This window comes from Octopus bimaculoides, chromosome 9 (assembly GCF_001194135.2).
Source record: "Octopus bimaculoides isolate UCB-OBI-ISO-001 chromosome 9, ASM119413v2, whole genome shotgun sequence".
Classification (NCBI taxonomy): domain Eukaryota; kingdom Metazoa; phylum Mollusca; class Cephalopoda; order Octopoda; family Octopodidae; genus Octopus; species Octopus bimaculoides.
The window spans coordinates 70011110-70023034 of record NC_068989.1 but is presented as its reverse complement, the minus strand read 5'-3'; the positions used below and the strand labels follow the sequence as shown (position 1 = coordinate 70023034).

Below are 11925 nucleotides of genomic sequence, written 5' to 3'. Positions count from 1 at the left end.
TATATATATATATATATATATATATATGCGTGTGTGTGTGTGTGTATAAGTCATTTTGAAAAGAAGCCCATCCAATGTAAAAACACAAACATGCTCATGCAAATTAATGGATTTTTTTTTTTACGTAAAGCTATATATAAAGCAGCCAAATGTTGAACTGAAAGATCACTCTATACTTTTCAGTAGAGTAACATAGTTATTTATTTTAGAAGGAAAGGTTGACAGTGATTTTCAAGTTTTGACTTACTGTCATTACATTGTTGAAGATACTATTAATATTTTCCTTGTGCATATAAATACATACATAGCTATATATGTATGCATATATATTTACATACATACACACACACATATATATATACACACACACACATTGCAGCTATATAAATATATATATATATATACACACACACACATGTACAGCTATATAAATATATATATATATATACACACACACACACATATAAACATACACAACATTTATACACACATGCACATACACAAACACCAACATCATCACTTATCTGTTTTTTATGCTGGCATGGGTTGGATGGTTTGATAGGAGCAGCTAAGGCACCAGACTCTACCTGTCTGTTTTGGCATGGTTTCTATAGCTGGATGCTCATCCTAATGCCAACCACTTTACAGAGGGTATTGAGTGCTTTTTATGTGACACTGGCACCAGTGCTTTTTACGTGACACTGGCACCAGTGCTTTTTACATGGCATCAGCGCCAAGCAATATGCAAGACAAAAATGATTGGCTGGGAATGGGGGAATAGCATTGTGGCAGGTGTTTTCCTGTAGAGTGGGATACATAGATAGATAGAACAAGTTAAAGAGTAAGATAAGGAGAGCAGGTGAGTGAGAGAGTAAGATAAGGAGAGCAGGTGAGTGAGAGAGTAAGATAAAGTGAGCAATAGTGAAAGAGATGGAGGTAAAGATGTGCTGAGACATATCCGTGAAATATAGGAAAGACTTGAGAGTGGGGGTTGTAGTAAAAAGCACCATTCGGGTGTGGTTGTTGCCAGTGCCGCCTGACTGGTGCCAGTGGCATGTAAAAAGCACAATTCAAGCGTGGTCATTGCCAGTGCTGCCTGACTGGCTTCTGTGCCAGTGGCATGTAAAAAGTACCCCCTACACTCTTGGAGTGGTTGGCTTTAGGAAGGGCATCCAGCTGTAGAAACCTTGCCAGATCAGATTTGAGCCTGGTGCAGCCTTCTGGCTTGCCAGTCCTCAGTCAAACCATTCAACCCATGCTAGCATGGAAAGCAGATGTTAAACGACAATGATGATGATGATATATGTGTGTGTGTATACATACATACATAGTCAGATATATATATGTAGTTATGTATGCATGGGTGTTTGTGTTTTCTTGCCTACATGTCTAGCCATTGTGTTTGTATTTGAAGGGTTGCAGGAAAATATTAACTAGCTTGGAAACTGGAAGGGCATCGAGCCAGAGAAAATTTCCTGCAATGAATTTCATCTGACCCATGCAAGTATGGAAAAGTAGATGTTGAAATGATGATGTCGATAATGATGACAACTTTAATCTACTTATTTCCAAGATAATTATTATCTGCATAATTTTAAATCCAAAAAGAAACTGTCTCCTCAAAAGACAATTAATCAATACTAAACCAATAGTCAAAAAAAAAAAAAAGTTATCGAATAGCTTTTTTCTGAGAAGTGATCATTAACTCAGAATAATTCAGAACTACCACTTATAACTTTTAACATACTGTTGTTTCCCTCATCTAATCAAAGTTCAGGAGAAGAGTGAAAAAAAAAAACAACATTTCTCTGTATAGTAAAGTGTGGTACTTGATTTTAAAGCACTATGTATTTGATGTGGCTCTGAAACCATTAGTAGTAAGTTTTAGAATTCAGTAAGGAAAAAAAATCTAACTAAAACCGAGATAATGTAAGCTGAGCAAGAGAAATTTTTAAAAATAGGTTTAAAAAATATTGCTAACTTACGATCTATTTCTTCAGCAAACAATTCTCCATAGATCATCCAGTATGGATAAAAGAAGACATTGCGTGCAATGTGCCAGGAAGGATCTTCATGTTGATAGTGTACAGCTTGTCGCACTATTCCAAAACTGATTAAAACTATGAATAAGATGATGATGAAATATGACATATCTCTCAGCTGAAATAGAAACAAAAAAAATAAATATATTAATAAATAAGATTTCATATTCTGTAATTATTATTATTTTCTTTTTAGAAAATCAGTGACAAAAATTATTCAAGTTCTATACTTATAGTTTTTTCCTAAAAAGAAAAAATCTATTCCATGTTTTGCAAGAATTGAAAGCTGCCTGTGAAAATTCAAGCATTTACCTGTTCTTAAAAGTCTTATGCAACTGAATGTATTCTATGGCTCAAATCACCAAAATTATATCAGAATGCTAACAATTGTCTCTGATGACCCACACTAAATATCAAGTAGAATACTGTGGTGCCTGAGTGTAGAACAATATAATAACCATGACAAAAAACTTCAAATCTGCTGAGACTAAAATCTTCAACTGCATAACATTTAGCTGGGTTTTACAATATGAATAAAATAAATTATTCCATATGTAGAGTGAAAAATAATTCAAATGCTAGTCAATAGACCTAGACAAAACCATTGCTAAAATGTCTGAAAAAAAATCTTTTTTATAGAAGCAGTTTTGAAATGTAAATGTGCATAGCAAAAGCTCCAAAATCAATTCATTTTGTTACCAAAACAAATGTTTTGTTAAAAAAGTTTTCTCTTTATTGATTGATTGCTTTCTTTCAACTAAGCCAATTTTTGTAGTTGATTGAATCAACTTCAGTGAAATTTGAACACAGAATACAGAACAGCAGATTAAGCTTAAAATTCACATCATAAAGTAACAGTAAAAGACAGTTTTGTAATTTAAATCTATTTTTTCTTTGTATAATTTAACAATTTCTCAGTAACTCTTTTGATACCAGCCCACCTGTAACTGTTCCATGGTTCTATGATACAAACTTCAGCTTAATAATGACAAAGTAATTTTATTAAATTCTTCAATTTCAAAATTAATTGAAACAAAACGCAGTGTATTTCAAAAGAAATATGGTAACAAAAGGGTAAAAGTAATCTAAGTTAACACCTTCCATCAAAATTTCATGTTAATTTATGACAAAGTAATTTTATTAAATTCTTCATTATTTTCAAAATTAATTGAAACAAAACGCAGAAATCTGGTAAACAAAAATGTTAAAGTTATACTAATTTTGTTACAGATACTTACCAGCTTGCAAATGATCTTCAAATATGGCCCAAGGTATTTATTAACACTGAGCACTTCAAGAATACGAATGTACCACAAAACAACATCTACGATATAAACAAGACGAGAGGCTTGTAAAGTGTCTGCGTTGAACCGCAAACACACTCCTAATGAAAAAAACAAGATGGCGCATGTGTCCCAGATATTCCAGATGTTTGCCAAATAAACTCTCAGCTTCATTAACAGTTGAACAGGTTCAGCAGCAATAACCTAGAATAAACAGATGAAAATTTATTGATTGTTACTGAAGAATAAACATGGAATTGTACAATACGTCTCTGTTTTAATGTCATTTTCTATAATGAAAACATGACAAAATGTTGAATAACAATCATTTTTTTTTTTTTTTTTGTTATAACTAACTACAGAAATATATACATTATTCAACTGAGAATTGCTACACAAGAGATAGGAACCAATATTGGTTTGCACTCCCAATTAATAAGCTTATGAGACATCAATCAAAACAGTATATAAACCAACAATTTGATGCCAGAAAAATATATGGTTGTCTCTCAATTTACATGTTACTTAGCTTGTTTGGACCAATGTTTTATTTTCTTTAATTTAACATGTACAAGGTACAAGCAAGGCTGTATGGTTAAGAAGTTTGCTTCGCAACCACATGATTTTGTGTTCAGTCTCACTGTATGGCAAGTGTCTTCTATTATAGCCATGGGCTGACCAACACCTTGTGAGTGAATATGATAGACTGAAACTGAAAGAAGCTTATTGTATATGTGTGTATTTACATATATGTGTTAATGTCTCCTTGTCTTGATATCATGTTATAGCTATAAATGACTGTCACTGTCATATAAGTTACATCCTTCATTTCCAATCTTCCACAAAACCATGTCTGGCCATAAGGAAATATTTTGCTTGAAAACAGGTAAGGGTGGGTCATCAACTCTCTACAAATTCCATCCAAACCATGTGAACATGGATAAGTGGATGTTAAAAAGAAGATGATGATGATGATGAAAATCACCACTTCAATATTCCTATTTCACTTTTTCCATTAGCTTACATTTTACTTTCATCTCACTTCTTCAGCAGTGAGGGAGACCACACTCTAAACTAATGTTTAAGTTAGAACTTAAAAAAAAAATTTTTTAATAAATATTTCGAAGTATTTTCAAGACTGAATAATAAAGTTTCAAATGTCAAAGAAGTCAATTTTTTGTAGAAATGATAATACATTCCATCAATTTCAAAATGGAAAGGATTCATAAGAAACTACAAACCAATTTAATATAAATGAATTGTTAGCATAAGATAAAAAAAAAAAATCAGTGCCAGTAGAATAACTGCTTCATCAATAACTTCACATTATGGAAACAATAGGAAAAAGTATTAATTATTATTTTGGATTGTAAATAAAACCCAATATTATAACAGTACTTATACACATACACATACACACACACACACACACACACAGACAAGGAGGAGCTGGAAAGTTCCTGGCTTTAAGGGCATCTGCTCTTAACTGGTTTTAAAATCCTTAGACAAACCTTTTCTGATGTGTCATCCTCAGAAAAAGCAATGAAGTCAAGAAAGACATAAAAGTATTTACTAAATCTTCAAACTATGAAACGACTATTAATTCAGAACCAAAAAGAACTGGCACTCCTTCGCTTATGATGACAAGGGTTCCAGTTGATCTGATCAATGGAACAGCTTGCTCATGAGATTAACGTGCAAATGGCTGAGAACTTCACAGACACATGAACTCTTAATGTAGTCCTCAGGGAGATTCAGCATGACACAGAGTGTGACAAGGCTGAAATGCAGGTACTACTCATTTTTGCCAGTTGAGTGGACTGGAGCACTCAACTGAAATAAAGTGCCTTGCTCAAGGACACAATGCATTGCTGGGAATCGAACTTGCGATCCTACGATTGCGAGCTGAATACCCTAACTACTAAGCCATGTGCCTTCACAATTCATAACCACAGCTTCATATCTATATATGTGTGTGTGTGTGTGTGTGTTTTTAATATACTTCAGGTTTCAGGTCAGTCCCACTGTACAAATGTCGTGGGCAAATGTCTTGTACTGTAGCCTTGGGTTGATCAAAAGCCTTATAAGTGAATTTGATAGACAGAAACTGAAAGAAGCCCGTTTGATATGTGTATTCATTTTATCCTTGAGCAAGACATTTTATTTCACCATGCTCCAGTCTGCTCAGCTGGTAAAAATGAGTAGCATCTGTAATTTAAGGGGCCAGCCTTGTTACATTCTGTGTCATGCTGAATCTCCCTAGGAATTACATTAAAGTTATGTGTGTTTGTGGAGTGCTCAGCCACTTGCATGCTAATTTCATGAGCTGGCTGTTCCATTGATTGGATCAACTGGAACCCTTGTTGTCAAACCGACAGAACGCTAAGTCATATACGCATGTGTGTGTGTGTGTATTCATATGCACAGCGTGTGTGCATGCATATCTACACATTCGTTTACATTTGCAACAAACATTGCTTGATATGAGTCATACTGTAGTTAAAAGTTCTCCTGTCAACAAATCTGCTCACCTCACACCATAGAAAACATTTGGAATGAGAGATCTTTTACTTGAAAAAAAGCAGATACACATTAGTGACAGGAAGGGTATCCAGCTGCAAAACCATACCTCAATAATATATATGCCTAATCCATGCCAGTAGTGAGAGTGGAGGAGAGAAGGAAAAGCATGTAAAACAAATAGATATTTTTAACACACTGATTTGTTCTCAATCAACCAGCATAAAAGGAAAAAAACCTTTTCCAGTTTAGCAAAGTGCAATACTCGATTTCAAAGCATTGTATAATTTATGTGGCTTTCAAACCATTCAGATTCAATATTAAAATTTTAGGATGCAGTAAGGAAAGTTCCCTAACTAAAACTGAGAAAATGCTCTCTACACTAGCATTAAGTTGAATTGTTTTTATTACCATCCATTAATATATTTAATGCAGATTTTTCAAAAGAATGGATCATTTAACGCTTCAGCTAGGATAAATATCCATTAATATGTTCTCATTATTTATGAAAGCTTCTTACAAATGCAGAAGAAAATGACAATGTGGAAGTATTTTATGATAACTTCAAAATTTGTTTAGTTTATTTAACATGAATTCGGACATAAAAACTTCCAGTCTTCAAACCATGAATAAATACTGTCGTATAATGTTGCTGAAATACTATGTTTAGAAAATGTCTGTCTATGAACGAAGCCAAAGTAATTTTCTAAGTAAATAATATTAATTTACTCCAGTAAGTAATGTTAAGGTGGTGATAATTTGATGACAGTGAAATCTGGCCATGCAGTAGAAGAAAATTCATGGTGAATTAAATAAGTTTGAGTGATTAAATTGAATGAGAGGAAAATATTCTAATCAAATGTTTCACAGATTCTTAAGTTAATTACTAAAGTGAAAGAATTTAAAGAAATTTTATATGGAAACAAGAGGCTGGAGAGCTACAGAAATGATAATGGACTGAACTGAAAGTGCCTTAGTTATGTCTGTTTACATTGTCAAAATATATTGCCTTTCTTCTTTCCAGGGTCAATATAATGAGTTGATTTAATCCATTGTCTGGTTTAACACCATCTGGCCCTTTGACACTTTTTGCAAACTTTATAGCAAGCATTTGCACCTCAATTACTATCAGAGGATGACTCCTACCTGTCAACCCTGGAAAAAGATTTATAGGTAAAACCCTTCTTCCTCTGACTAAGCTATTAAAAGTAAAAGTAGCAGTGATATACTGGGGTCTACTAGACTCTACTTCTTAGCTGTAAATTTATGGCCTTGTATCAGTATACTAGATCACTGAGTATGAAAACAGAAGGAGTGAGTCAATAAGCTAGACTATACAGGATTGGCCAAAAGTCAACTGACAGTAAATCAAAACCATTTAATTCCAAGATTTAATTATGTTTAACAAGTGAATGAATTTAATAAAAGCATCTAAATATGAAACATCATGTAAATTGTTCAAACTGAAGTCCTTCTTGAGCAACACATTTTTCCATTTGAGTTAATACAGAATTACAGATAGTATTTATGGAATTTTAATTTACTCTTGGGTGACTTTTGGCCAGCCCTGTATGTTTCACAGTGTGCTTTGAATGCCAGGTTACAAAGTTCAACTCTTGTCAGAGTTGACGTCATCTTTCATCCTCTTGCAGTTGAAAAAATTTTGTACCAATAAAATATTGAGGTTGATTTAACTAACTATTCTCATTACTCTTTGAGTGAGATTTGAATTGAGAATGTAAAAGAAAACCAAACCACTACCACAACATGTTGTACAAGTCTATCAAATCTTCCATTAAATGTGTCATTTTGTAAATTTACGATATTTTAATCATGTCTGTTCTTTACTCTTTAACCAAAAAATAAAGGCAACAGAAAACCTAGACCATTTGGAAAGCTTGCTATGATGAAATATTTAAGCATATTGGATAAAAAAAAAAGAAATAAAAATAGATTGCATTGTGTCTGTTTACAACTAGATCCTTTGAGACTAAAGTATTGTTGAATTAGTGTTAACAGATTTAATGTAATGAGAAAATAAATCTAATTAGAAAGACTTATAGTATGAATGAGATAACAATAGCCCAATGATTAATATCATTTTAATCATTTTAAAGGGCATAAAGTCACCTGTAGACAAACTCTTGTCTCTGGCTCACTGGTATACTGTCTTTACTCTCTGCCATTTCTACTATTATTATAATGGCCTCTGCTCCTTGGAGCTGGCTAGGCACATGCCACCTCCTGACCAACTCATCTCTCCTCCTCTCATCATCCTTGTAATGTCCATTCCACTGGCCTTAGACTAACTACTGTGCACAGACTTCCTTCCTACAATCTTGGCCATATGGAATGCTATCTTAGTCGAAGCCTTTCCATAAGATGTTGATGTGCAAAGATTCAAGAGGAACATTAATGGCAAGAATTTCACCTGTTTAGGAGAGCTTGCAGAGGTCATGAGCACTGGTCCTTCCACCAGAGCCAGCAAGTAAAATAACATAACCTCCCCTTCAAAACAGGGAGACAACTCTAACATGTTTCTGATGTATAAGACCTCCTCAATGGAAGTTTAAAGTAATGTTAGCCTATGAGCTAATATTGTCCTTTCAACACCACAAGTATTTTTGACAGTCACTACATTAAATATGTTAAGAATGTTAATATTAACACTCACTGTTGTATGTGGAATCTGTACCCCACCCCATGATTGGCTAAGTGAACTATACTAGTTAGTATAAATGAGCACGTGCAGAACAGTCTGGAAAGAATGTCATATGCGCAGCCATATTGTACATGTTATAGGAACTATTGAATAGAGATATTGTGGAGTGGCTTGTTGAAGATACAGTTGGAGAGTAATAAGAGAACATCAGGAATGTTTGATATTATAACAGTTCAGATATAACAGTGATGACGAGAAGTCGTATGTCATATCACTAACACTGACAGTTTTTCACATGAATGACATTGAATTAACAAACTCCAGTAATTTATTTTTCTTTATTATTGTTAGCTGTGTAATTTAAAAAATTCATTAACATTTCCCAACAAATAATTTGATCTGACATCAATAGTGCAACAATCTCAAAAAAAATCAAGGGAAATTTTTGCCAGTAACCTTTAGATGGATTGGAACTTTTAAGTCATCCATAAGCTTATCCTCTTTAGGCTTCACCTCCATTTTATAAACTGGATATGGATTAGAATAAATCCATGGTTGTATCAAAACAAAAAGGAATAAAGAAGATGAAAACAAGCCGAACTTGTAATTCCAACTATTATAAAGTGAAAATGTTTTTCTATATGTAGTAGTATATGCTAAAATGATTAAGAATAACAAACAAAAAATCTCACTTTTAGATTAATATTATCTAAACAAGCCAATGTGAAGAGCAGCTCCTGAAGCCTTAATTTTGTTTCTTTAAATTTAATTAAAAAATCACAACCTGAACTAAAAGACAGACAAAAATACAACATCACCATCATTATTATCATCAGTATTTAGCATCCCTATTCCATGTTAGCATGGGTTGGATGGCTTGACAGGATCCAAGAAATATAATTATTAAAAAAAAAAAAAAGGTTCTGCATGTTGAGAAGCTTGCTTTATAACCACATAGTTTCAGGTTCAATCCCACTGCATGGCACCTTGGCCATCATTTGTCAATGGAATAAGTGAAGAGAAACTGTGTGGAGAGCCATTAAATATTGTGACTGGATTTAGTAGATCAGATCAAACCTTGTATGAGTGGAAGTCATCATCAACATTTAATGTCTGTTTTACTGGCAGGCATGGGTTGGACGGCTTGACAGGAACTGGCAAAGCTAGGGGCCAAAGTTTGTTTTAGCTTGGTTTTTACAGCTGGATATCCTTCCTAATGCCAACCACTCTACAAAGTGCACTGGGTGCTTTTTACATGGCACTATTACCAGTGTCTTTTATGTGGCACCAGTACCCACACCAATGCATTTTACAAGGCACCCTGGTGTATATTCTATCAATCCCCCTTCTATGGAATTGCCAAGTTACAAAGATATAAACAAACCAATACCAGTTGTCACACACACACACTGAACAGCCTTCTATATAGTTTCTTCATGACACCTTTGGCAAGTGTCTTCTACTATAACCCAGGGCCAATCAATGCCTTGTGAGTGAATGATGGTAGATAGAAACTGTGTAGAAGCTCTTTGTGTGTGAGTGTACATGTGCGTGAACACACGCACACACATATATACCATCATCATGATATCCACTTTTTCATGCTTGTATGAGTTGCACAGTTTACTGAGGCATATTTTCTATGGGAAGATGCCTTTCCTGACACCTACTCTTAACTGCAGCCAAGCAACATGTTTTTGCAGAATAATGGAACTGAATCACATTCCTTGTATGACAGTGACAACACTCATTTACAACAATCACGTGATGTCAAGATGAGGAGAAACAAGCAAAGATATACACATGACAAGCTTCTTTCAGTTTCCATCAACCAAACTCACTCACAAGGCTTTGGTAGTCTGAGACCATAGTAGAAGGAGCTATACAGTAGGACTGAACCCAAGACCATATATTTGGGAAGCAAACTTCATAATCACACAGTCATGCCTGTGCCTATTATATCATATATGTGTGTGTGTGTGTATATATATATATATATATATATATATATATAAAACAAAGAAATAACACTGGAAAAACTAACATGGCTGACCAACCTGCTTGAAAGAGCAGCTAAATCTCCAAATTACACCTTGCCATCTTAAATCAAGAAAGGGCATCAAATAATGTAACTATAGACGTACCCACTAAAATGATGGTTACAATTTGAATGATTTTGATCATAGATCTAATGATAAACAACTTAGATACACAAAGAGTTTTTTTATCAATATAGATACAGGTCAAAAAGACATAGCATATTGTTTAATGTACCAGTTTATCAATTAGGGTCATCCTTTTGAGGTCAATAAAATAAATACCAGCTGAACACAGGGGTTGATGTAATTGACTTACCCCTCCCCTAAAATTGCTGGTCTTGTGCCAAATTTGAAATTTATATTTAAATTCACTGATTTATTAAATTTCTGAGTATAAGAGGATTGAATTCAGATTACATTTAATTGAAAACTTTTTTTACATTTTTTATTATTACATCTGAAGAAAGTATGCAGAGATGAAGGATCTTTAAACGGAAATCAAAAATGATTTCCCAAGATGATTTCATCACAAAATAACTATTTACAATATATTCAAATCACAACATATTTGATAAAAAAAAAAGAAGAAAGTTGTGTTAAGACAACAATAGAACATTTCCAATAGTTCCCTTGATAGATTATACAACAAACAGCTGTTTCTTGACAGATGATATAACTTTATAATTTTTATATGTCAATGAAGAACAAAAACAGAAAAATAGAGTTAGTGATTGAAAACTATGATAGAAAATGTCAGTAGTGAACTGATAGGTTTTGCTGTCTTTTAATTAGCAGGATAGACTAGTCTATCATTGCTAGATAGACTTGTCTAGACTTCATAACCCTTCAGCATTCAGATTGCTCTGTTAAATGTAATACTTATTTATTCACATTGTTTTGAATTAATCTTGTATTATTTCACAGCTTTGAGATTTCGATGATGTGATTATGTGTATATTTAGAATGACATCGTAGGACAGGTGTGGCAGGCCAGATCTGGCCAGTTTGAATGTAAAATAGGGAGAATATTTAGGTGATGACAAACTGGTGGGATGGGGAAGTATGTGAATGTATGTGAACATTGACAAGTCTATTAATTTGATTTACCATCCATATTTATATATAAAATACTACAATTATCCATCAATTTTGACGGCAAAGGGCAAGCTAGTTTATTTTATAAAATCCTAGAGTGTATTGCAAACTTTTGTTCTTGAATTTTTTTAACTAATAAATGTCTGTTTTAAACAATATTTTGACTGTTATTTCTAGCAACTCCTGTCGGTTTGTTTGTTCATAGCTTTTAAATATTTAATTTGCTTGCAAATATTTTAATGTTAACTTCGTTCATGTATATTTTGTTTTGACTGTTATTTCTA

General features: G+C 33.4%; 1 protein-coding gene across 5 annotated transcripts in view; it reads right to left on the bottom strand.

The window, feature by feature from the left end:
• LOC106881649 (transient receptor potential cation channel subfamily M member 3) overlaps positions 1-11925 on the bottom strand; it is a 662626-nt gene that overhangs the window by 18003 nt on the left and 632698 nt on the right. For all 5 annotated transcript variants that reach the window (XM_052970748.1, XM_052970745.1, XM_052970746.1 and 2 more), the window contains 2 exons: positions 3281-3529; positions 1986-2160 (listed from right to left, as the gene is read on the bottom strand). In XM_052970748.1, coding sequence (XP_052826708.1) covers positions 1986-2160; positions 3281-3529 — 424 coding nt within the window. The remainder of the gene's footprint in view (positions 1-1985; positions 2161-3280; positions 3530-11925) is intronic.